General features: G+C 34.4%; 4 protein-coding genes and 1 pseudogene across 5 annotated transcripts; 4 read left to right on the top strand and 1 right to left on the bottom strand.

Annotated features, from left to right (window-relative positions):
- Positions 1-2,579: 2,579 nt before the first annotated feature.
- LOC110669455 (uncharacterized) lies at positions 2,580-6,029 on the top strand. The gene is made up of 6 exons (XM_021831137.2): positions 2,580-2,839; positions 2,924-3,432; positions 4,103-4,295; positions 4,413-4,477; positions 4,617-4,827; positions 4,919-6,029. Exons 1-6 carry the CDS (start codon positions 2,681-2,683, stop codon positions 5,270-5,272), a joined length of 1,491 nt encoding a protein of 496 aa, XP_021686829.2. The 5' UTR covers positions 2,580-2,680; the 3' UTR covers positions 5,273-6,029.
- A 3,651-nt stretch (positions 6,030-9,680) lies between these two features.
- Positions 9,681-12,126, top strand: LOC131177994 (uncharacterized; annotated as a pseudogene).
- A 996-nt stretch (positions 12,127-13,122) lies between these two features.
- On the top strand, positions 13,123-17,539 carry LOC110669489 (uncharacterized). Its single transcript, XM_058143190.1, has 6 exons — positions 13,123-13,355; positions 15,575-16,095; positions 16,178-16,370; positions 16,475-16,539; positions 16,632-16,842; positions 16,940-17,539. Exons 1-6 carry the CDS (start codon positions 13,203-13,205, stop codon positions 17,318-17,320), a joined length of 1,524 nt encoding a protein of 507 aa, XP_057999173.1. The 5' UTR covers positions 13,123-13,202; the 3' UTR covers positions 17,321-17,539.
- Positions 17,540-17,720: 181 nt separating this feature from the next.
- On the bottom strand, positions 17,721-18,789 carry LOC110669524 (actin-depolymerizing factor 12-like). Its single transcript, XM_021831226.2, has 3 exons — positions 18,623-18,789; positions 18,086-18,351; positions 17,721-17,990 (listed from the first exon to the last, which is right to left on the bottom strand). Exons 1-3 carry the CDS (start codon positions 18,623-18,625, stop codon positions 17,840-17,842), a joined length of 420 nt encoding a protein of 139 aa, XP_021686918.1. The 5' UTR covers positions 18,626-18,789; the 3' UTR covers positions 17,721-17,839.
- A 2,988-nt stretch (positions 18,790-21,777) lies between these two features.
- On the top strand, positions 21,778-26,793 carry LOC110669467 (multiple C2 domain and transmembrane region protein 5). Of its 2 annotated transcripts, XM_021831149.2 has the most exons (3): positions 21,789-22,077; positions 23,389-23,417; positions 23,494-26,793. In XM_021831149.2, exon 3 carries the CDS (start codon positions 23,578-23,580, stop codon positions 26,623-26,625), a length of 3,048 nt encoding a protein of 1,015 aa, XP_021686841.2. In that variant the 5' UTR covers positions 21,789-22,077; positions 23,389-23,417; positions 23,494-23,577; the 3' UTR covers positions 26,626-26,793. The 2 variants fall into 2 exon arrangements, with proteins under 2 accessions (XP_021686840.2, XP_021686841.2); XM_021831148.2 differs by lacking the exon at positions 23,389-23,417 and having other exon boundaries at positions 21,778-22,077.
- Positions 26,794-27,106: the final 313 nt, after the last annotated feature.

The raw sequence follows: 27,106 nt of genomic DNA, 5'->3' as shown, positions 1-27,106 counted from the left end.
AAAATCTGATTTGCTGGATATCCGACTTGTGGAGCCCATATCTCCCTTGTTCCTTAATATTTTTGTGCAAATCTAGTGTCTAAAATTAACTTCAGAATCTTATGAATCTTTTCCAATTGGTTTTGCATTCATATCTTTTGTGGTTAATGAGTTATGAATTTTACAAAAAAGTAGTACAATTCTGTCACTTAGAAGAGTTACGATTTATGTAGATCATTCGGCTAGGGTTTTGTTTGATTTATAAATTTTATGTCATTGTATGATATGTAGGCTATCTTCTGTAATTTTTTTATGATTTTTAGGCATGTTTAACTATTTTTAAAAAATCGAATTTCTTGCTACTGTTAATCTGCCAGAATTTAAAAATTGTATATTTATGCATGTTCTTATATTTTCTTAGGTTTTAATTGATATTTGATCTATTTTCTATATTCTTTTAATTCAAGAAGTGTTATAAAGTGTTTGGATCATGTTAGAAGACTTAGACCATTAGGTAGTTGTAACTAATTAGGAATCTTAACCCTTTAGGAGACTAGAGTTAGAATCCAATGTAAATTGTTATTAATATTTTCTTTATTTCTTTTATTTTCTTTAGTTTCTTTATTTTTTATTACAAACAAAATTGGTAAGTAGCCCAAAGGTAAGTACCAAAGAGGGCATTTGCGTGGAGCTTATATGGAGCTAAACGGGAGTAAGCCAGGGATATCATTGCCATACTAGAAGAGAAGACCCTTTTTTAAGGGTAGCTTGCCCCAATGGCAACTGCATTTACCAACAGTTAAGTAGCTCTAAGACTTCTTGAATAACCATTGGCATGAAACTGTAGTAATAATAGAACTTTTATTTGGTAAATTAAAATTAACTTTGTTTTTAATTTAACTGACTTTTGCATGTAATTAATTTAAATAAATACTTTGTAAATTAAAATTAATCTTGTTTGTAAATTAAACTAATATTGGCATGTAAAATAAATTTAATTTAATACTTGGTAATTGTAAAATAAATTTGCATGTTAGAAATCTTTATTAGGTTGTGATTGTTTGGGACTTATGTAATATTAGAATAAATTACACATGTACATAATTAACTTAGTTCAATTATCCTTAAGGTAACTTGGTGAAAATTAATTAATTAGGTTAAATAGAAACATAGGGTTATTTGAAATTGAATTTGTTTGTAAATTAAATTCCCAATAATAAATTAATTTTAGTCATCCGTAAATATCATTTAAATAATTAGCAACCCCATAGATAGGAATTACTTGTGCATGAAAATTGTGTGTAAACAACAACCCTTTTTGTGAATTACTTGCGTGTGTAGGATTAGAATTGCATTTTTTAGGATAAAGTTTAATAAAGGAATAATAAACAAGACTTCTAGAAACATTAGTAGAGGACTGGCACTCGAATTAACGAGGTTAGACCAGGCGTAAGGGGTGCCTAACACCTTCCCCTTACGTACCCACTATCCCGAACCTAGACATTGGGCTATGGTAATGACGGTTGTGGAAACTCTGCAAGGAGTAAGTTGCCATCCATGACCCTCGGAAGAAACACTGAATATGTCCCGGTTATTACCCGGGTGGCGACTCCTGTCTATCTATGCCTTTGTGGCATAAATCCTTAGTACCGTGGTAGTGTTATGGGAAGACGGTACTTACCAGTGGTTTGATTCTATTAGGATTGTATGAAGTGCATGTCTAGGAAATGCTGTCTAAGGAGGTGGTACTTAAGTGAGACCATTGTGACTCCACCATCTTTCCTAGGCATTACCTGGTGCATTTTATATAATTCTAATGGATGATATTTCGCCTCACGCCCCACCTCCCACAATATGTTTATGAACCGACTGGGGTTGGGTGCAATATAAAAACCAATTAATTTTAACTTGTTATATAAATATAATAATATAATCCTTAGGAGAAATGTAGAATCTTGACAGAATATTATGTCCAATTCATAGTTTTATGTTTATTTTAATTATGTGTAAATTCATTATTTGAAACTAGGTTAAGTAATTAATTATTCATAATTTATTTAAACACAGTTGACGTAAAACAAAGAAAACAATTCACTGCTTAATGATTGTCAATTCATTCATTTTAATAGATATAAATTTGAAATCAAAGTTAATTTAAATTTTTATATTTTCAAATGAATTAAGCTCTAAATTGAGAATTTTTAGACTTAAATTAAGAACAGGTGTATAACAGGCCATTGGCTCGGGAATGCTTATATACATTTTTGACAGAACCTGAACCAACCCGACTCTTTTGTATGAAAGATACATAGATAATTTCCACAACATATATAGAATGTTCTGTCTCTGAATATCACTATCGAAACAATTAATATATATGAACTAATTACATAAATAGAGAGACGTGTGATCTGAGGATTCAACTACGAGCCAGCTTAGCTAGTTTGTCCTTTCTATTTAGCATTGAATTGCTGTGAGTTCGAGCCTTAGGTAATTCAGAAAAAAAAATTTATTGCGGAAAGATATATACCTTGGACCAGACTCAAATAAGTCTGCGCTCCATATTAACTCCGTCTACACACCTAAGGCTAATTCATGTAGATACTTCAAGCTATCGGCATGCTCAGTCCATATATATACAACTGAACTGAACTTGAATGAAACCAGCTTATATACATAGCTTTTCAAGGCACAGAGTATCATGAAGGTGAACAATGAGAAATCTCTACGCAGTTTCTGGCCTGCCAGACATTCCACAGCTACCGGATGGCGACGTCCGATAAACAAAAGAGTTGCAACCACTATTTTATTTGTCTTCTTTATTTTCCTTGCCTTATTCATCGTGGGTTGTTTTGATACTGTAAGTTTTATATAACCCTGATTATATATGTCTCTCTACTTTCCAAGTTACTAATGCAGCTGAGCTGATGCTTTTTCTTTTTAGTATATATTTAGGGTTTTTTCCACTCCAGCACCGAAAAAATCAGAATTCCCATGCACTACAGGAAACCTGACGCAAACCTGTCCAGAAGATTACCCATCAATTCACATCCCCACAAATCCATCAACTGTGACCTGCCCATCCTACTTCCAATGGATCCACGAAGATCTACGGCCTTGGAAAGAGACGGGAATCACGAGTGACATGATCGAACGGGCGCGCCCGACGGCGCATTTTAGGCTTGTGATTGTGAACGGGAAGGCCTATGTAGAGAAGTATACCCAGTCTATACAGACCAGAGATAAGTTCACTCTCTGGGGTATATTGCAGCTCCTAAGGTGGTACCCTGGAAGATTGCCTGATTTGGAACTGATGTTTGATTGCGGTGATAGGCCAGTCGTCCGATCGTCGGACTTTCAAGGCCCAAATGCTAGCCCACCACCGTTGTTCAGATACTGCTCGGACCATCAGAGCTTGGATATTGTGTTCCCTGATTGGTCATTTTGGGGCTGGTAATCATTCTCATCTGCTTCTTTCTATTTGTTTTTCTTTTAATTATATTTTTATATTTTTCTTACAAATTTTAATTTAATAAACTTTAAATAACATAAGGCCAATTTGGTATATCAAGCTATTGGATTTGAGGCCATAAGTAAGTATCTATAAGTCTATTATTGGCTCTACGTACCACAGCTTGGTTGACTAAATAATGGCCCATCGTCATTGATTATCAAATTTGACTCTCTTCCCTTCTTGGAATTTTAAATTTGGACTAATTAATATTACTAACAAAAAACAGTCAATTGATTTTACTTCATCTTTAATATATAAAAAATAGAGGGATATTAAATTTGAGTCTTTTAAATTATCTATTTTAAAATAATTTACTTTTATTAGTGATTACCTTTTATTTTATTGAAATAATAAAATTTATTAATTATTTTAATTATTTTTTTAACGAAATTTTACTGTCCTATAATTTCAACTATTTGATAAAACTCCCAACATGAAGTTCTCATTAAGTTGAATAATTAACAATAAATTAATGAACAGTAAAATTTTTAAATTTTAATTAAAATTAAATAAATAAAAAATTCAGTAATTGGCAGTTCAGTCAGTTGACGTGAAAATGAGCTATGTGTATATATATATATATATATATATAAGCGTTTACTGTTGTAGGGCTGAGATAAATGTAAGGCCGTGGAAAAATGTGTTGAAGGACATAAAAGAAGGTAACAGCAGAACCAAATGGAAGGACAGGGTACCCTATGCTTATTGGAAAGGCAACCCATATGTGGATCCAACAAGACAAGACCTTCTCAAATGCAACGTTTCAGACCAAAACGATTGGAACGCTCGCTTATATGTTCAGGTTTTTTTCGTTAATTTCTTAAATTAAAGAAATGTTTACATATATACACTTCTCTTCGCATAACGTTTGGATTTATATAACTTATTCAATTTTGTGGTATGATCTAATCTGTTTCAGGACTGGGAACAAGAATCTAAACAAGGGTTCAAACAATCAAATCTACAAGATCAATGCACCCATAGGTAAATAAAAAAAATGTATAAATCCACATCCGAATTGCTATGAATGTAAGATATAATATATATGATATAATCTATATATATATGATAAATAAATATACATTTCTGTATCTTAAGTAGTTATTCCTCTAATAATTTACAGATACAAGATTTATATAGAAGGATGGGCGTGGTCTGTGAGCGAGAAATACATATTAGCATGCGATTCCATGACCTTGTATGTGAGGCCACGTTACTATGATTTTTATATAAGAGGCATGCTCCCACTGCAGCATTATTGGCCTATTAGGGATGACGCCAAGTGCAGTTCTCTTAAGTTTTCCGTAGAATGGGGCAACAATCACACTCAACAGGCACACTTTTTACTGAAATCCTCACAATTTTTACCTGATTGATTTTCACATTATCAAGATTATGTTAATGTGTACTTGATTGATTTCTCAGGCACAGGCGATAGGGGAGGCCGCCAGCAACTTCATTCAAGAGGATCTGAAGATGGATTATGTGTATGATTACATGTATCATATACTAAATGAATATGCAAAACTGTTGAAATACAAACCCAGAATACCTCCAGGTGCTGTGGAGCTATGTTCAGAATCAATGGCGTGTGCAGTAAATGGTGTCCAAGGGAAGTTCATGAGGGAGTCTATGGTGGTGTATCCTAGCGATACGAATCCATGCACAATGCCTCCTCCATATGATCCTTCTGCTCTTGCAGAATTTTTGAATAGAAAAGATACATCAATTAGGCAAGTGGAGATGTGGGAAAATGAGTATTGGCAAAAATCTAAATAACTAAGGAGCTTGCATCAAAGCTTTGTTTTTGTCAGGGTGTCTGTCTTCCCTGTCTCCTGTGCGTATGTTCTAACCTATTCAAAAAATAAAAAGTGTACGACACGATTACATAATTGTCCTAAAAATTGAAAAAGTGATACTTGGACAGTTGAATCATTCAGCAGATAGTGATTTTGAAAGATTTCGGAGGGCTTGTTACGCAGATCACTCGTCTTGAAATTAAGTGGGTCGGTCCTTGTGTGAAATGAGGACCACCTAGCTTGTCATGAAGATGGATGATACGAAGAATCCTTATTTCAGGCCTATAGGCAATAAGAGGTGCTGGCAATTACTGCGACGCTGCAAGCTGCAAACAAATAAATCCTTGGATTTTCAGGTATTCCATCGTATTTAAGTAGTGCCCTGCAAGCAAGGGACAAAAGGAAAAGGATTTGTAAGGTTTTGCATTTAACATGAGATGAGAGACGAATCGAAGCTCATTGTCATATGTAACTGCAGGAGCAACTATCCTCGTGGACCAGTAGCCACAGCGAACTACCATACCATGTGAGGCCTCAACATCAAATACTACTGGTAAATGTAGAATCCTCGTTTCCCATCAATTTCTCACCAACAACTGGCAAAAGGCAAGGAACATAAATGAGAGGTAGCGAGTTAGGATATTGTCTTACATGGACTTGGGTCTAGTTTCTCTATTTTTTATTATCCAGCCCATCTAATCCCACCATACTTCTTCAAATTTTTTACAACTCCTAAATGGGCTGCCTAATTTTGAGTTTCGAGATAACTATATCGTATGGAGCAAAGGACATTTTAGTACTTTGTACTTTAATCTTTTGAGTATTTAGGACATATATTTTATTTTATTTTAATTAAAGACTGAAACTTTAGTTCAATTTTTATTGTAAGAATAAATTGCTAATGATATTAAATGATATTGATGTGGCACCCATGCATAATGTGGCACTGACATGGTATGATGTTATGCCCCCATGATGGTGTGATGACATGTCATGCCACATTAAAGTTATATTATATATAGGTGCCACATCAGCGAATTTTATGCCATAATTTATTTTGTCACCTAAGTATAAAAAGGTGAAAGTATATATCCTAAATTTTAAAAATGTAAAAATATATGTCCTTAATTGTAAAAAAAAAAAAAGTAAAATTCAAACCCTAAATACTAAAAGCATAAATTTTGAGAATGTCACGACCCAACCTATGGACCGGACCGGCACTAGGACCTGGGCCAGCCTAAAGCCTCCGAGGCCCGTAGTAAGCCTTAACTATTCATTTACCCAACTCTAAGGCCCATTTGGGCCCAATTTCAAGAAACCAACCGGACAGAGTCCGGCCATAAAATGGACCTACCAACGGGGAGTTTTTGACTCACCCGACCTGTAAAACACAATAAACAATCCATTGGGGAGCTCAGCTCACCCTCCACATACTCATATCATCATAATGATAAATGGGAGCTCAGCTCCCTCATCCAGTCCATCAAACATGCATATAATAATTTTACAGGTCCACAATAATAATTTAGTTTACAGACCCAAATCAAATAAACATTTCTAACACATGCGAAAATTCTAGGAGTAAATAAAATTACACAAATATTGATAAACAACCTGCGAGGAAAGGAAGCAGGTTAACCTCAAAAATATCCTCCTGTGGCCTGGAAAAATATTGAACAGGAGTGAGCGTTCGACTCAGAGAGTAAAATATCAATTTTAACCATAATCTCTATAACTATCTAGAACTAATGCACCCTGTAGAGTGAAATGCAACATCAACAACATTTTCACATCATAACATCAAAAAGGTAATTTGGAGCACTCACGCACTCGTAGCATCAATCATAATATATGGAGCCGATCCTATACACCTCTCTTAAATCCAACTCAGTGCCAGAAGAACTCACTTCGGACTTCCACTTAATAACCAAATCGGGGTCCCAGCGAAGAACTCAAGCCGTGTCTACCCCGAAGGACCGGGTCCCAGCGAAGATCTCAAGCCGTGTCTACTCGTCCTATCCATAGTCCACACCACATCACACGCACGCAAACGCACGCACACTGCTCCAAATTACCACAACAACATCCATGACACGCTAACAGTTATGAATGCAACATATATCGTGCCTAGAGTTTAACTACATAAATATATGCATATAAGTGATGCATGGGCATGCTTGAACATATAATAATATCGAAATTACAATTAAAATTAATATTTTACTCACAGACTTGACGACAATCACTGTGGCGGCTGGGCGGAGGAAGAAGACTGTCCCGGCTCACCTGACAATTTTATTACAATCATTTAATAAATTTGACTCAATACAAACAAAGAAAAAGACCAATACGTCCTAAGTCGTGCCGAAAATCCGGCAGAGTCTCCCCTATACCTAGGACCTACCCAACCTGCAAAAGGGCTCAAAACACACTTCTATATTCACAATCCATATGCCCACAACTCAATCACATCACACAGCCCCTCCTGGGCCCACCAAATCAATCATCCATCACAACATGTAAAATTTCAATTTAGTCCCTATAATTGACCATTTTTGCAAAAACTGCCCAAATAAGCTCTAAAAATTCTAAAACTTTGCCCCGCGGTCCTTAGCAATATTACTAAGCTATTGCAAAAAGAATCATAATTTTCTAAACTACCACGAATATTTTATGGATTTTTAATCCTATTTAAGCACTAGAAAATTACGAAAAAGCAAGGTTCGGGTTTACCTTTGCCAATTCCGACTTCGGAAACGCGCTCGGGACGTCTGACAATGGGGGGCTAGCCAAAACCTCGGTCCAATTCGGAGACTTTTCCGGTAACGGGTCGGTCTGGCCGGAATTTCGCAGACCCGGTCAACTGTCGAATTTCCGCGAATCGAGGATACCTACACGAAGCCCATAACACGGGGGTTAGTACATAAATTTTTCAGAATTTTCTAAGCTCATTAAATGCTCGGAAAAACACTGCGAAGTTCTGTGGGACCTACCGAAAAACGGTGTCGGAGAAATTTGAAATTTATGTCGCCGAAAAGCTCTCGACGAGTGGAGCGTGCTGGTACCCTCGGTTTTCTCGTGGGATTCATGATTTTCGAGAAATCTAGCCCAAAAGTCGAAATGGGCTAAAAACTTCCCGAGCAAAAATTGGACAAACCGCTCGATGGATTTCGGCGTTCTTGGTGTCTATGGAAAGCTCTCGCCGAGTAGATGATTTTAGACATAAGACCCGGTCCAATTGGTGGCCGGATCGGCCTGATTTTGGCCGGGAAGTCCACGATCGCGCTACAGCACGTCCGTTCTAAGGCTTTTTCCTGCGTTCAGCCGCGCCGCCGTGGGGAGGGCCGAGGTGGGCGCCGCGAGGTGGGGACGCAGGGGAGGCGGCGGCGCGGCAAGGGGAGGAGGGAGGAGAGAGAAAAGAGAGAGAGAAGAGGAGAAGGTCGACGCGCGCAGGAGGGAGAAGAAAAAGAGAAGAAGACCGGTCCGAGTCGACCGGTCCGATCCGGTCCGATTCGATTCGGACGATTCGATTCAAGATACAAAATTTTGAATTTTTACTCTGCCTCGGGACAGAAAACGAGGTCCAAAAATTCGAAAAAATTTCAGAAAACTCAGAAAAATACGTAGACTCCAAATATATTTTTAGTTTTGCCACGTGGTCTTTAAATTAATTTTTAAAAATCATCAAAGTTTATATTTTCGAAAAATCGAACCCGATTTTTAAAATCCGAAAAATCTCAAAAAAATTCCTAAAATTTAAATAAAATTAAAATACCAAAAATGCTCATAAATTTAAAATTTTTGGGGTGTTACAGAGAATACATAAAAAAAAATAAGGAAAAATAGAGAGATAATAAAAGACAATGTGAGAGAGAGAGAGTGAGTGAAAGATACATATATATATATATATATATATATATATATATATAGAGAGAGAGAGAGAGAGAGAGAGAGAGAGAGAGAGAGAGAGAGAGACTCTCCTATGCGTCTCTCTTCATCTTTCCCTCTCTCTCTATATCTCTCCCTTTCTCTCTTCCTATTTGTCTCTTTCTCTCCCTCACTATTTAAAACTTTCTTGCTTTTAAATGTATATGGAAAAATAAGGAAAAAGAGAGAAGAATAGGGAGATACAGTGAGAGAAAGAGGGAGAGAGAGAGATGAAGAGAGAAGCATGGGAGAGTCAATCTATCTCTATCACTCTCCATATCTTTCATTCGCTTTCTCTCTCTCTCTCTCTATTTTTTCATGTACTTTTAAAATTTTTACCCTTTTTTTTTTCAATTTAGGTTCACATTTTTATAATTTAGGACATATTTTTTCACCTTTTTATACTTGATGAGAAAATAAATTATGGAATAAAATTTGATGATGTGGCACCCATGTATGACATGGCATGCCACTTATCATCGTATCATGCATGGCGCCACGTCATACATAAGTGCCAGGTTAGCCTGCCACATCATTATCATTTAATATTGTTAATAATTTGTCTTTACAGTAAAAATAAAGTTAAAATTTATGTCATTAATTAAAACAAAACAAAGTACATGCTCTCAATGTTAAAAAGCCAAAGTGCAGCGTACTAAAATGTATTTTGCCCTATCATTAAAAAAAAGTCTCAACTTTAGATATATTAATATTGTTTTAATTATATGTTAATCTCATTAATATTTTTTGTCTTTATATATTAGAATGTAATATCCATCCAATTCATTAATAATATATTATTTAAAATTATATTGAAATTTATATAAAATTATTATTATTATTATTATAATAAATAAAAATTTCATAAGATATGACTTATTTTTTAATATATATATATATAGAGAGAGAGAGAGTATAGACGATCACAATTTTTTTCCTTCGAAAATTTTTTATTTACTGTTTTTCTTTTTTGAATATTTTAATATGACAATTAATTTATAGTTAAAAAATGCAAAAAATATTGAATAGAAAGAAGAAAGAATGGCACACAAACATTTTTACATATTTTTAATTTATTTAAGTTTGAATAAATTCAAACTTAATATTTAATCTTATTAATTAATTATTTGGTTTCAATTTCAGTCTGCTAACTTTCTAACCACCAAAAAGTCCAAAAAATTCAACTGGGTTTCCTCTGAATTGCTTCGACTATTATCCGGTGGCATTCGAAGCTCACGAATCTTCAGACTTGCATGTCCGGATTACTTCCGGTGGATCCATGAAGATCTCCGGCCATGGAAGAGTACAGGAATCCCGAAGGACACGGTAGAAAGAGCTAAAGTTATTGCACATTTTAGACTAGTTATTATTAAGGGCGAGGCATGTGTGGAGACATATCGTAAATCGTTTCAAACAAGAGATTTGTTTACTATATGGGGTATTTTGCAGCTTCTAAGGTTGTACCCTGGCAGGATTCCTGACCTAGAACTTAAGTTTATGTGTGATGACAAACCACTAGTCGTAAAACATGACCACCAAGGATCGAATGCCACATCACCTCCTGCAGTGTTTCAATATTCTGGACGTGAAAGACAGATTGGCAATCATGTTCCCTGATTGGTCCTTTTGGGGTTGGCAATGTATTTTTGTAGTTTGGGCCTTGAGGGGTATGTATTTGGAGTATTTTGGGCTTTTTATGTTGGGCCAGGTAACATTATTGTATTAAATTATATACAGCATTGTTAGCATAAGAATTTATAAACTTCGTCTACAAATATATATAATTGCGATTGGTTATATATATATGAAAAGAAAAGAACAACATATCCTAATTAAACACAATAATTACGATCTACCAAAAAAAAAAAAATACAACAATTACGTTTATTAATAATTCAAGCTCAAGTTGAGACCATCAATCATGATAACAGTAAGGAAAAGGAGAAAGATAGCGAAGAGATAATAATGAGTGATTTCTTTCAACTCAGAGAGCTCGACCTTTCACAGTATCTAAGCTCATCTCACTAGGATTAGTTGCTTGCATCTCAAACTTGAATCCCATCCAATTCCCTCTTGAATCTGTGCTTGGAGCGTGCATAATGCATCTTTTGCCTCACCTTGGACGTGTCAGGAGACCTGCAAGTGGAGAATGCATGCATGTTACTTTTGTTTTAGATGATTAGATTACTCTTAATGAGGAAAATGCTCATTACCATGCGATGAAGAAAATCTTGATTTTCTGGCAATTATCATAAGTTGTAAAATCAAAATGAAGAACAGTTTAATGGCACTCATTGGGAGGCAATGAGTTAGTAAAATCATCATATGATGCTTCGTGGAGTACTTCAAATGGATCCACGAAGATCTCCGGCCGCAGAAGAGTACAGGAATCTCAAAAAACATGGTGGAAATAGCTAAACACGTTGCAGATTTTAGATTAGTTATTATTAAAGGCAAGGCATATGTGGAAACATATCATAAATCGTTTCAAACAAGAGATTTGTTCGCCATATGAGGTATTTTGCAGCTCCTGAGTTTGTACCCTGGCATGGTACCTGTCCTTCGACTTATGTTTTGGTGTGGTGACAGACCGCTAACTGTAAAGCATGCCATGCCTGCTAGAGTGTTTCAATATTCTGGATGTAAAGGTGCATATGGCATCATATTCCCTGACTGGGGTCTTTTGGGGTTGGTAATGTTCTTTTCTTTTCAGTCAAAAAGAATACTTTTATGGGTACCTCCCCTTACCATGTATAATGTTGTGGCAGTGCTGGGATCAATATAAAACCATTGGAATGTATGCTAACGAGACTAATAGAAGGTAGAAAAAAAAAATGGAAGGGTAGGGTGTCCTATGCCTATTGGAAAGGAACCCAACCGTATTGTCAAACAGGGAAGACCTTATGAAGTGAAGGTGGGTTTGTGGTGAATCACAATTCTTATTAATTACTTTGGTGTATACCCTATTATACATAAAAATTTTGATAAGGTATTGCTTATTAAAAAAAAAATTACAACATTAGATATAGAAAGTAAAATCATAATATAGAAAGTTATCTTCCCATTTTTCCCAAACTTAGTATGTACATAATTAATTGAGCATAGTATTGATTATATATATATATATATAGAAAGTAAAATCATAATACTATGCTCAATTAATTATGTACATACTAAGTTTGGGAAAAATGGGAAGATAACTTTCTATATTATGATTTTACTTTCTATATATATATATATATATATAATAGTAATTTTAATTAATAAACTTATATTCTTGATAAATTTTTTAGTTTAAATTATAATTGAGTTTTTTTTAATGAGAAATTTCAATTAGAGTTAAATGAATAAAAAGACACACACATATAGCTCTTTCAAGATTTTCTTTTAAATTAATTCGCGATGCCATCATCATTATCATCATCATCATCGTTATTGAAGAGAGTTAGGGGAAAATTTAAAAGAGTAATTTTATGATATCACTGTGATTTCATACAAGTAAATGTACATGAAATAATAAATTAATGAGTAATTTACATGAAAGTAAACATAATTATTTTCACTTATCTCATCTCTTTATTTTAAATACAATTATACTTTTTTTTTCAAATTTAATAATTATTTCTCCTTATTTGTAAATTATTCATTTATTTGTCATTTTATGTAAATATATGTAAATAGAATGATGGTGATTATATACAATTACTCTATTTAAAGCTGGATAAGGAAAGAGAATAAATATTTAAAGGGTAGAAAATTATATTACATTCTCCCTGACGTTAGTAATTCTGAATATGGAAAGAAATGAAATGGAGATGACAAGTGATTTTCTCTCATAATATTTTATAAATTGTGTTCCAAACAGAGTAGTGATTCAGCACAAACCCACCATTACCAGAAACGACTAATGTCTTTGGTAATATAACCCATCACCAAGACAAATCAAAGGGGAAACCAATCTTTTCTCTTCTTTCTTAATTTCAATGGCAGATAAACTTAAGTCCTTGCATGGGCAACTACGCACTCATTTTTCTACTGCTCATGGAGTTGTCAAGAGATGGGCTTCAGCCACCATCTTCCTTTTCTTCATCGTCCTCCTTGTTGTTGCCTTCATTTTCAGGATTAATGACTACCTTGTAAGTCAATTTCTTTTCTAGCTTAAATATTCCACAATATCTTATATTTAATTAATTAATAAGACCGCTAGAAAGTATAAACAAAAGGGTTTCTTGTCACGTTAAAGATCTTCCAAGAGTTTTCATTCATTCCCAACTTCTTCATGGATCTAGTCTACATCGGCCGAGAATTAGTCATGCAATGAAGGGTAGTTCTTCCTTTTAAGCCATCTCCTTGTTCTTTACTGTAAAAGTAATAAAATATCAGAATATGAAAAATAAAAGATTCGAGATCAATATTTTCCTCCTTTACAGATTAGAATCATATACCTCCTAGCTACATATGAGTCCACTTGGAATTGGAAGTTTAGTCATTTGTTCCTTTCCAACCTTTCCTTTTCCCTTTTCGTCAAACTCTTATCTAGTCTTACCTAGTTTGTAGTTCATCTTAGTGGGCAGAAAGAATACAAGTGCAGAACACTTAAAGATAGGCTTAATTGAAACGCTATTTGGAATCGTTTTTCAATGAATCATACTGATTCAGAATGCTAGAATGTATATAAAAGTTGAGTATAGGCTGCAAAGCTCTTGCATTTACATAGATTTATTAATGGCGTTTTTTCAGTAAAGATAAATAAATTTATTGAATGTTTAATATTTTCTAGAAAATTAAAATATAATTTAAAATTTAATAAAGTGTAAATTAAATAAGAAAACTTTAAATAAAAATATAGCTATTTTAATTAAATAAATTTTATGGGCAAAGATATAGAATTTTAAGGTAATTATATACAAGAAATTATTAATTAACTTAGTGACTATATGTCAAAGATATAAAATTTCATTCAGTCATTTTTATTTTAATATTTTGATACACGTACGGACTACATTCTGGACGGTGCGTTTTGGACGCCATTAGGAGAGGAGGACAAGTTTAGGTAACATTGCACTTAACTCAAATTTATACTATTTATTGAATTAAACGATCACAATTCTTTCACTTAAAAGCTTTTTGATGTGGTGATTTTCTTTGTTGAATATTTTAATATGACAATTAATTTATAGCTAAAAATATAAAAATACTAAATAGAACATGTAAGTTAAAAGAGTGGTACACAAACATATTTATATTTTTTAATTTATTTAATTTTGATTAAATTCAAATTTAACATCAATTACTATAAATATTTAATAGAGAATGTAATTGATTGAGCTAAACTCAGAAACTCACCATTTTTTACTGACTAAGGTATTAAAAAGGAAAATTTGAAAGCTTAAAAAAGGAAGACACCAATTTACATTTTATAGAGTTTTAGTTTCTTCATTTTTTTTTTCTTTGGAGGAAATTCATTTTGATTGATTGAATTTTATTATTATTTTTGACATTATAAGTGGCTAGATATTTTACTTAAAAATTTGATGTAACTTGATTTGATTTTAATTTCTAGATTTTGATTTAATTTTTTCTATTTTATAAATAGTTGTTATTTTTTAGTTTAATACTTTTGAATATCTTAACCAAATACTTGAATAATTTTAAATTTATAATCATGATTATAAATTTTATTTAATAACAACTATCATAAATTTAAATTAAGAGTAAAAACTAATATTAGATCTATGGAGTTTTAACAAATAATATTATTTAATACTCTAGCTAATCGAGTAATTCTCTATTAGAAAGTAAGTTTAATTTATTAATTAGAAGGTTCGATGATATTCGGATGAATCATCGAATGTTTTTTATCACTAACTCTCGTAAGAATAATTAAAATTAATTATTGGATCAAGTGAAATCAATATCCTAACCACTTTTTACTTGGTTGTTTTTAATTACTTTTATTAGTTTACTAGGGAATTGTAGGTACTTTCATTAGTTATTAATAATTTTAATTTATATATATATTTTAATTTTAATATATAAAAATAATATAATATTTTATATTTTTTATTATTATTATTTTAATCTAATTTGATAATCTATATATTAGTAAAATAAACATAATTTTTTTATAATTAAAAGCGATTTCTGTAGTAACTATACTTTACTCACAGTTATTACTAATAATACGTGCACTTGAAACTAGTTTCAAGTTTTTGGATATATATATATATATATATATATATATATTGTTGTACTGCTTATAATTACTCATTGTTTTCCCGATTATTTCTCATCTAATTCGTTTTATTTTTTTTTAATTTCAATTTATTAATTAATTGTTTGGTTTCGATTTCAGTTTGTTAACTTTTTAGCCACCAAACATCCCAAAATGTTGACTGGGTTTCCTTTGATTTGCTCCGATGAAAGCTTAGCGAAAACATGTAAGGCCAATTATTATCCACTGTCATTCGAAGCTCGCGAATCTTCAGACTTTGCATGTCCCGATTACTTTCGATGGATCCACGAAGATCTCCGGCCATGGAAGAGTGCAGGAATCTCGAAGGACATGGTGGAAAGAGCTAAAGATATTGCAGATTTTAGATTAGTTATTATTGAGGGCAAAGTATATGTGGAGATATATCATAAATCGTATCAAACAAGAGATTTTTTCACCATATGGGGTATTTTGCAGCTTCTGAGGTTGTACCCTGGCAGGGTACCTGACCTAGAACTTGTGTTTTCGTGTGGTGACAGACCGCGGATTTTAAAGCAGGACTATCAAGGACCGAATGCTACGTTGCCTCTTGCAATGTTTCAATATTCTGGACATGAAGACGCACTTGGCATCACGTTCCCTGATTGGTCCTTTTGGGGTTGGTAATGTTCTTTTCTTTTCTGTCAAAAAGAATATTTTTATATAGCTAGGTACCTCTCGTTATTATATATAATCTTGTGGCAGGCCTGAGGTCAATATAAGACCATGGGAAAGTATGTTAGCGAGATTAATTGAAGGCAGCAAGAAAAGAAAGTGGAAGGGTAGGGTGCCCTATGCCTATTGGAAAGGGAACCCAGCTGTATCACGAAACAGGGTAGACCTTATGAAGTGCAATCTCTCAGACAAGCATGAATGGAATGCTCGCCTCTATGCACAGGCTAGTTCTCTTGGGGCTTGGTCAATGTCCATATTTCCTTGCACATAAATCCGGATACATTTTCATATGCAGGTAAAAAAACTCCGTATATTGTGTATCTGCAGAACTGGCTTAAGGAAACCGAGCAAGGATTTAAGCATTCAAATTTAGAAGACCAATGCACCCACAGGTATATATGTCAATCAACGATTTTTTTTTCCGCATATATATGTATTTTTAATTGTTTTTGCTTTCTGATGAGATTTGATTTGGTCCTGGAAGATACAAAATTCTTATAGAAGGTTTCGCATGGTCAGTGAGTGACAAGTACATACTATCATGCGATTCCATGACTCTGCTCATAAAACCTGATTACTACGATTTCTTCTTGAGAAGCCTGGTACCTATGCAGCACTATTGGCCTATTAATAGCAGAAACAAGTGCAGAGATATCAAGTTTGCCGTGGAATGGGGCAATAGCCACCCACATAAGGTATCGTAAAACTTACAAGAACTGAACCCAATTGTTATTTTCATATATACTTTACCAAGCCACTGAACTAGTAGTGTATTGCATCTTCAAATTACAGGCACAGACCATTGGAAAGGCAGGAAGCAGATTTATTCAGGAAAATCTGAAAATGGAATACGTTTATGCATACATGTTTCATTTGTTCAGAGAGTACGCAAAACTCTTGAAATTCAAACCTGAAATACCTGCAGGAGGGGTTGAAATTTGCTCAGAATCAATGGCATGCCCGGAGGATGGTGAACGGAGAAAGTTCATGTTGGAGTCAATGGTAAAGTCTCCCAGCGATACACTTCCATGCACCATGCCTTCTCCTTTCGATCCCTCAGCCCTTAACGCCCTTTTTGAGAAGAGTGAAAATATTAAAAGACAAGTAATGATGTGGGAGAAAGAACATTGGGAAAATCTGAGAAAGACGCAATCGAGACCTCGCCATCATTAATCTTGTAAAAACAAAAGGAGGTGGTTTTTCATCGTGTCTTTATTGAGCGCGGGAATCTCCAGGGACATGGTGGAAAGAGCTAAAGAATTTGCAGATTTTAGATCGGTGATTGTAATGGGCGCGAGGCCAGGGCCTATGCGTAGGATGTTAGGGGTATGCACTTTGGACCATTGTGGGCTTTTCATGTTGGGGCAGCTTCTACTAAATTTGTATTCATTTTCTTTTCGCATATTAAAAAAAATGTAAAGGTAAGATCATAAAACATTATCAAAACTACATCTATCATTATTATATTAAATTATATATAACATTGTTTGCATGAGAATTTATAAACTTTGTCTACCAAAATATATAATTGGATCATTGAGGTAAGGAAAAGAAAAGAACAACAATATCCTAATTAAATATAACAATTACGTTCATTAATAATTCAAACTCAAGTTGAGACCATCATTCATTATAAAAGTAAGGAAAAGGAAAAAAATGGCGAAGAAATAATAATGAGTGATTTCTTTGAATTCAGAGAGCTCGGCCTTTCACAATATCCAAGCTCATCTCACTAGGATCAGTTGCTTGCAACTCAACTTGAATCCCATCCAATTCCCTCTTGAATCTATCCTTGGAGCTTGCATAAAGCATCTTTTGCCTCACCTTGGACGTGTCAGGAGACCTGCATATGGAGAGCGCATGCATACTCCTAGTTATGCTTAAACAGAAGTGTTTGTTTCAGATGATTAGATTACTCTTAATGAAGAAAATGCTTACCATGCAATGAAGAAAATCTTGCTTTTCTGGCAATTCTCATTAGTAGTAAAATCAAAATCAAAAACAGCATAACGGCACTCATTGGGAGGCAATGAGTTAGTAAAATCATCATACGATGCTTGGGGACTCCCAAGCTTTTCTACCATCACCTGTTGATTTTTCTCATCGATCTTGAAAACAATGAACCTGTGGTTCCTCTTTGCTTTAAGCTCCAAGAACTTGAGCTTGCACTCGTCATCAACTGCCATTCCAGATGCCGAATTTGCCTATCACCACGTAGTTATTGAGACATGCTTGCATATATATTAACTTAACCGCAAAATGAAAATGCATTTTCTTTTCTGTATTGGATCTTTATAAGATTAATTAATTGCACTGCAATAAAAAATATCAATTGATCTTTTGAATTAGAATAAAGATTCATGTAAGGAATTCAATTGCATGCTTGTAATGGGGACAAAACTGGACATTGCATGAAAATAAAGAGATATAGGTTTCATGAACGTAATTGAGAGAGAGATTTGAGAGCAAACATACCATGTTATCCTGAACTTGGCTATAGACCTATTGCAATGATGAAAGGAAAAGAACAAAGAGAATAGAAAAGGGGTGAAAGAAAGAGATCCCTGGTTTTGATAGGGCATGAGAAAAAGAAAGAGAAGAAAGGCAAGGATTGAGAGATTTTTGTGGGGTAAGCTGATCACGTCCACAGCATTCTTTCAAGTTGCCACGTTATGGGGCATTATATATAGATTTTTCTCCACATTTTAATGGTTAAAATTTTCATTAATTGTGCTGTTGAAATTTTTGCATTAAAATTACCATTTTTCCCAATTTAGGATTTCTCCAATCCTTAGTCTTCCCCATGCTTCGATAGTTAGTTGGGTGATCACTCATCAATTATATGTATCCAACTTACCCTTCTTTTTCTTTAGATGGGGACAATTAAAAAACTTATAAATAGTTATATTTAGATCAATTTTTATTTATTAAAATTATTTTTTTATTTAAATAATTCAAAACAAATAATTATAAAATATTTCTAAACAAAATCAATATAATTAATAAAAAAAAAAAGATCTTAGTCAGCTTCATATAATACCAAATTATTAGTTGTCTATGATGTTAGCATTGTCATTGAATATATAATGGATTTTAATTGATCTCTAAATAATTTTTTTTAAAGAAAATTGTAATCAACAAGACTTTACGGTAATGTCTTCTTCTGCCACCTTGAACAAGATGCAAATTAATTAATAGAATAAAATAAATTAAGCACATCTCATTCCAAATGAGTTTGGCTTCCAATCAATTCTAATTGATTGTTTATGACCTCTTTTATGTCTCTCAGGCATTTAAATATTAATTTTAGTTCCATAAAGGTTAGGTAGGATAGGGCTCGATGGATAATTACACCATTTTTTTTTAATTTTTTCCCCAGTGTTTAATTTTTATAATGAAGCTTTGTTGACTTTGCTAATTTAGTAGGAAGAATTGTGATGTCCCTTTACTCCATCATAATGGTTGAAGGTTCCTATCTTAGCTCTATGCAACCAAGAAGCTTATAGAACCCTGCCTGATTTCCAAGAAACTCCTAATTAGGGGTGGCCACGGTTGAGGAACCGCCGGTTACGGTTGAGGAATCGCCGGTTACGGTTTCTGAACCGCCGATTTAAGTTTAATGAAATCATGAACTTGAACCAAACCGTCAGAGGACGGTTCCTGAACCGCTGATTCAGGTTTAAGCCCCGGTTTAAAATGATTTGAAGAACGATTTGAAAAAGAACGGTTCAAGATAGTTTGAAGGACGGTTTGGAAGCAATTTAGGGATGGTTTAAGGGTAGCTTAGACAAAAAAAAATTAGAGAAAAATTTTATTGATTCAAAATTTAAGTTATATTTGTAAAAATATTTTAATTTTTCTTAGAAATCTTTCAATCAAAATAAAATAAGAAAAAAAAAGAAAATAATTTATTTTTAATAAAAATTTAATAAATAAAGATTTGAATCTGATTAAAAAACTAGAGATGAAATTAATTTTTTTTAAAGAAATTAGCAAAAAGTGTATGAACTTAATTTTGTCTAAATATCCCTTTAGGATTTAGAGGAATAAAAATTTTTAGTTCTATTACTTGCCTTTTTTTAAAAATTATATAATAATTGATAATTAAAAAGTATAAAAGAGAAAAAAAAATTAAAATAGAGGGTATTGGAAATTTTATTGAGGATTTAAAGTAATAACAAAGTAATTGAGATAGTATTGAAAATTTTAGTAAGTATATAAAATAATAAAGTAGGAAAATTGAGAGAGTATTGAAAATTAAAATGAGTGTATAAAATAATTATTTAGAGAATTTGAAAAAAATTGAAAAAATATTAAGAATTGAAGAAAATACATAGAATAGTTATGTAGAGAATTAATGATATATATAAATGAATTAGGAATGAGGTAACATATTTATTGAATTTTTTTTATATTTAAATCGCCGATTTAATCCTGTTTGAAATCGCTAGTTCAATCCAGTTCGGAACCGTCGATTCATGATCCTTAAAAAATATGAACCTGAACCAAACCGCAGAAGGATGGTTTCGGTTCAGTTCGAAGCCGATTCCTGTTTTGATCGATTTTGATCTGATTTTGACCGAATCGATTCCGATTCAAAACCGGACCATAGCCACCCGTACTCCTAATATCAGAGAGAAAATGATCACAATACACACATATTTATGTACACGATCAGAATTATATAAAAATTATTTAAAATCATGAAAATCTAAATTGTTTTAATAAAAAATTAATAATAATAATTAAAAAGTAAAGCAAAATTTCGAACCCTAATCTTTTTATGAAAACATATTTGAGTTAGAGAAAAGAAAAGGATTTTCTTCTTTTTTTTTTTGTCTTTTATAAAATTCCTACTAAATTTTGTGGTTTTTTTTTAAAGCACATTCGAATATTCCAAGTGAATACGTTGGGTCAGCAAAAGAGCGGTCAATTGTAAAAATGAGTGAAGAGAAGCCACGGATTGGCCCTAAGCTCACTATCGACGTGGCGTGGGACCACTTTTGTCTTCGTCTTCGTGCTTGTCACACACCTCACCCTCCGCCTACCTCCTTCCGCTAGTTTTCGTTGATCAAAAGGTTAGCTAGACCGGGCCATGCTGATGCTCCTACCGAATTGATTCCATTTAGAATTAAAATTAAATTAAAATTTATTAACTGTTATATTCGGAAATTATTTTTTATTATTGCCAAAACTTTTTAAATAAAAATAAACAATTAAAATTTTATGCTGATAAATAAGATTATTGATAAATAAAATTTTATTTAATAATATATAAATTACAGATTGACTATAAATTTAACAAAATCTCATCCATGTGTTAGGTGGTCCATTGGAAACCTTGATCATTGAAGTTTGACATTTTCTTAAGGCGTAACTCTTTTGAAAATTGCAGTAATAACCGATCAATTAATCATCAATTTACAGTTAGAAAACCGGTATTTAGCATTTACCCCTTTATAATTAAGAATAAAAAATACAAAAATTAATAAAATAATTAATAAACTATACGGTAATAATGCTAAATTATACTATTAAAATAATAATAATAATATATTAATTTATAATTACGTGATAGGCTAATACGTTGTAAATAGTCCTTGTTCGCGCTGGAGTAGGAAAACAAAACAAGAACGATGGTCGGCAGAGTACAGAGAGACAGAGAGAGAGAGAGAGAGGGACAGTATATTCTTTTTTTATTTTTCTTCGTCAATTTAACTCGTTTTGCACGACTTTGTCTTTCCCTCTGCAGTTTCCATTTCTACCTGGGAACCATCACACGAGCCATCCACTATTCTCAACTTTCATTTCCTCCCTCTTCTCCTTTTCTTCTCCCTCTTCTTTTAAGACTCTGTTTTTAGGGCCTTCGTATCTAGCCCTCTACTTTCTTTCTACACCTCCTCTGCTGAACTCTTCAACCTTAGGAACTGGTGCGTATTCTGTTCTTTCTTTCTTTTTTTTTAAGGATTATCTTTTGTGTACCTGTTGGGTTTATTTCGCTTTAAAAAATGAAAGCTGTTTTGTGTTTGCTTCATGTTTAATACTGGATTTTCTCTTTTTAATTTATCTTTTTTTTTTTAATTTTTTCGAAGGAGGGGTGGGGGTTGGTGTTTGAGGTAACAATCTCTTGATCTTTGAAGAGATGTGAGAAATTTTGGTTTTGTTTGTAAAGCTACATGCTTCATGATTGATTGTTTTTCTGTTTGTTTGGAAAGAAAAGTTCTGCAATTTTTTTTTTCTCTGGAAAAAAAAGGCAGCTAGTAGTAGCATATGTTGCATCTAACGTAAATTTTAGACGATAAAAGCTACCCCAATAAATAAAGCCTCTTTATTATTATTATTTTTTTTCTGGCAAATTTGTATTTTTTCGTTTTCTCTGGGAACTCGAGTTAAATAAAATAAATATAAACAATATATTTCCAGATGGTGGAAATCGTTCTCTGTTTGGTGGCTGCGAAAATCTTCAAAAGTAATAGGTTGATTCCAAAATATTCATGTACTCCTTTTTTGATATTGAGAATATGGGAAAAGAAAATTAAATTGAACAGTTACATCATCTGGAATCTAGAGGAGCAAAAAGACTACATGCCTTTCGTTTGCCTATCTTTTCCTTTTTATTTAGTGATTCATTATTTTGGATAATAAGAAGCTAAAGTCTTGAAGCTTTCTGAAAGAATCATTCTTTCTTTCCTTTTATTTTATTTTTCTCTATTTGCTGAGAAAGTCCATTTTATCAAAAACATCTTCTTTTGGTTCTCTCTCTCTCTCTCTCTCTCTCTCTCTCTCTCTCTCTTTTGGGTTAGAAAGGAGGGCTCTTTCTTTATATCAATTAATATATTTGTGAACTGAAAATAAATTTAGGGGGATTTAGTTTTATAGGGTTTAAGTGATAAATTAAAATTTATATCAACCATCAATGAGATTATTACTTTCTTGCTGACGTTTGATGGAGGAAATGTTTTTGCTAGCCATTTTTTTCTAGATTGTAACTTCAGAAGTTCTCGGTTGAAATGCTGAGCATCTGCATGTTTTCTAATGTACTTGGGATTGTGATTGGTTGTCCTTCATGCTATATCATGTTTCATTTCAGTTTCTGCTGAAATTAATTGAATGCGTTGATTGTAATATATTGGCTTCAAGTCATCTTCACTTAGTTGCAAATTTGCCAATGTTCACTTCTAGTTTACTGCATGTCTTGAATTCAAAGCCCTATACTTAATTATTTTCCCTTTTTCATGAAGGTTGTCAAGTAATTAAATCCAGTGTTGGTGTACGTGGATTAACCTTTTGTGCTACTTTGCGGGTATCATTTATTATTGTTGAACTGTTAATTTCTTCCATTTCAGGTACTAGTTTCCTGCCAATTTCTGGAAGTGGCTATTTAATACTGTTCTTCAATACTCCTTTGTGTGTTTGGTTAAAAATTTTCGATGAGTAATCTCAAGCTAGGAGTGGAGGTTGTAAGTGCTCACGACCTTATGCCCAAAGATGGGCAGGGCTCAGCCAGTGCTTTTGTGGAGCTTCATTTTGATCATCAGAAATTTCGCACCACTACTAAAGAAAAAGATCTTAATCCTGTTTGGAATGAGAATTTCTACTTCAACATCTCTGATCCAAATAACCTATCCAACCTCACTCTTGAAGCCTATGTATACAACCATAGTAAAGAAAACAACTCCAAGTCTTTCCTTGGAAAGGTTCGCCTTACTGGAACCTCATTTGTTCCTTATTCTGATGCTGTTGTTTTGCATTACCCTCTGGAAAAACGAGGCATTTTTTCTCGTGTCAAAGGAGAGCTTGGTTTGAAAGTATTTGTTACTGATAATCCTTCAATAAGATCCTCAAACCCACTTCCTGCAATGGACTCCTCTCTGTCTGCAGATTCACGTTCAACCCAAGCTCAAGCACCAGAACAACAGATTCCAAATTCAGTTCCAAAACTGTTCTCCAGTGGCAAGAATGAGTCAAGGCATACATTTCATCACCTTCCAAACACTAGCCAGCCAATGCCACAACCACAGCAACAGCAACAGCAACATGTCCCCGCAGCAGCCCCCCAGCAAACAATGAATTATGGGACTAATGAGATGAGATCTGAACCTCAGGCTCCAAGAATTGTTCGCATGTTCTCTGATTCATCGTCACAGCCTGTTGACTATGCACTCAAAGAGACTAGTCCTTTCCTTGGAGGGGGGCAAATTGTCGGAGGGCGAGTCATAGGTGGGGACAGGATAGCTAGCACTTACGATCTTGTTGAAAAGATGATGTACCTTTTTGTACGGGTTGTTAAAGCTCGTGATCTTCCCACCAAGGATGTGACCGGGAGCCTTGACCCATATGTTGAAATAAGAGTTGGAAATTACAAAGGAATTACAAAATACTTTGAGAAGCAGCGTAACCCTGAATGGAATGAAGTGTTTGCCTTTGCAAGGGACAGGATGCAATCATCTGTACTGGAAGTTGTTGTTAAGGATAAGGATTTGGTGAAGGACGACTTTGTTGGGATTGTCAGATTTGATATGAATGAGATTCCAACACGGGTCCCACCTGATAGCCCATTGGCACCAGAATGGTATAGGCTTGAAGACAGGAAAGGGGTGAAAGTAAATGGGGAGCTGATGCTTGCTGTCTGGTATGGTACTCAAGCTGATGAAACATTTCCTGATGCTTGGCACTCTGATGCAGTTACACCTACTGATAGTTCGTCCACTATCTCTACACACATACGCTCTAAAGTTTACCATTCTCCAAGACTATGGTATGTTCGTGTCAATGTGATTGAGGCTCAAGACCTGGTTATTCCTGAAAAGAATCGGTTTCCGGATGCTTATGTTAAGGCACAGATAGGTAACCAGGTCTTAAAAACAAGGATAGTCCAAAGTCGGACAATGAACCCAGTATGGAATGAGGATTTAATGTTTGTTGCTGCTGAACCCTTTGAAGATCATCTGATCCTTTCAGTTGAAGATCGTGTTGGCCCCAACAAAGATGAGAGCGTTGGCAAGGTTGTTATACCATTAAACTCTGTTGAGAAGCGTGCTGATGATCGAATTATTCATAGCCGGTGGTTCAACATGGAAAAGTCCGTTTCAGCTGCCATGGATGAGCATCTGGCAAAGAAAGATAAGTTCTCTAGTAGACTCCATCTTCGTGTTGTACTCGATGGAGGTTACCATGTGCTTGATGAGTCAACTCACTACAGTAGTGATCTTCGACCAACAGCAAAGCAGCTTTGGAAGCCATCAATAGGTGTGTTAGAGCTTGGTGTTCTAAATGCTGATGGGCTTCACCCGATGAAAACAAGGGATGGAAAAGGTACATCAGATACATATTGCGTAGCGAAGTATGGTCACAAATGGGTTAGGACACGAACCATTATCAACAGCCTTAGCCCAAAATACAATGAGCAATACACTTGGGAGGTGTACGATCCTGCAACAGTTCTTACTGTGGGAGTTTTTGATAACAGCCAGATTGGTGGTTCAAATGGTAACAGGGACATAAAAATTGGTAAGGTTCGGATACGACTCTCCACTCTAGAAAGTGGCCGCGTTTATACACACTCTTATCCACTACTAGTGCTCCACCCTTCTGGTGTCAAGAAGATGGGCGAATTACATCTGGCAATACGATTTTCATACACATCAATGGCAAACATAATGTTTCTATACGCACGGCCCCTTCTACCAAAGATGCATTATGTAAGGCCATTGACTGTGATGCAGCAGGACATGCTGCGGCACCAAGCTGTCAACATTGTGGCAGCTCGGCTTAGCCGAGCAGAACCCCCTCTTAGGAAAGAAGTTGTTGAGTACATGTCTGATGCAGACTCTCATCTCTGGAGCATGAGGCGGAGCAAGGCAAACTTCTTCAGGCTGATGTCTGTTTTCTCTGGATTGTTTGCTGTTGGAAAATGGTTTGGTGAAGTTTGCATGTGGAAAAATCCAATCACTACAGTTCTAGTACATCTCCTCTTTGTGATGCTTGTGTGTTTTCCAGAACTGATTCTGCCAACGGTGTTTCTCTATATGTTTCTAATAGGACTTTGGAATTATCGTTTCCGAGCAAGATACCCTCCACACATGAATACAAGAATTTCTTGCGCTGATGCAGTACACCCTGATGAGCTTGATGAAGAGTTTGATACATTTCCAACAACACGAAGCCCAGAGATGGTCCGAATGAGGTATGATAGGCTAAGGAGTGTGGCTGGGAGGATCCAGACTGTGGTGGGTGATTTAGCTACCCAAGGGGAGAGAATTCAATCGCTATTAAGTTGGCGGGATCCTCGTGCCACAACCATGTTTGTGACATCCTGTCTTGTGGCTGCCATCTTCTTGTATGCAACACCTTTTCAGGTGCTTGCTCTTGTGGCAGGTTTTTACTTTATGAGACATCCCAGGTTCCGGCATCGGACACCATCAGCACCAATTAATTTCTTCCGCCGTCTGCCAGCCAGGACAGATAGTATGTTGTAAATCAGTAATTGGAGTTTTGTGGCAAAGCCTATCTCACCGGTGTGTCAGATTCTGGTTTTGTTTGGTGATGTTTGTAAAGCTTTGTTGTTTTTATATATTTTCTGTTCGATGAATTCTTTGATGCAAATATATACATACTGGTAAATGAAAGCATCAAACCTGCGTGCATCCTTGGAGTGTAAATTTATTTACATCGCTGAAAAGAGAAAAGATGACACCAGAACAACTTCAACCACATATATTTGAAAAGAATATGCAGAGTTTTGCGGATTATGATTGAGCACATAAAACACACCAATCCTCTGGCATTGATAAACTTGCTTTTTCATGGCTAATTTCTCTGCTGTTTTCTCTGTAGTTTTTGACCATGTCCGGTTAGTAGGTCGGTTTTGAAATTTGATAGCTTTGGTAGGCTATAAATAGAAGCTACAGGTCATTAGCATGTGATGTGGTAGCTTTGTAATGTTGATGAGTTTCTTCT

The sequence above is a fragment of the Hevea brasiliensis genome, chromosome 2, assembly GCF_030052815.1.
Source record: "Hevea brasiliensis isolate MT/VB/25A 57/8 chromosome 2, ASM3005281v1, whole genome shotgun sequence".
Lineage (NCBI taxonomy): Eukaryota > Viridiplantae > Streptophyta > Magnoliopsida > Malpighiales > Euphorbiaceae > Hevea > Hevea brasiliensis.
Note: the sequence above shows the minus strand (reverse complement) of the source record. Positions and strands in the feature narration are given on the sequence as shown.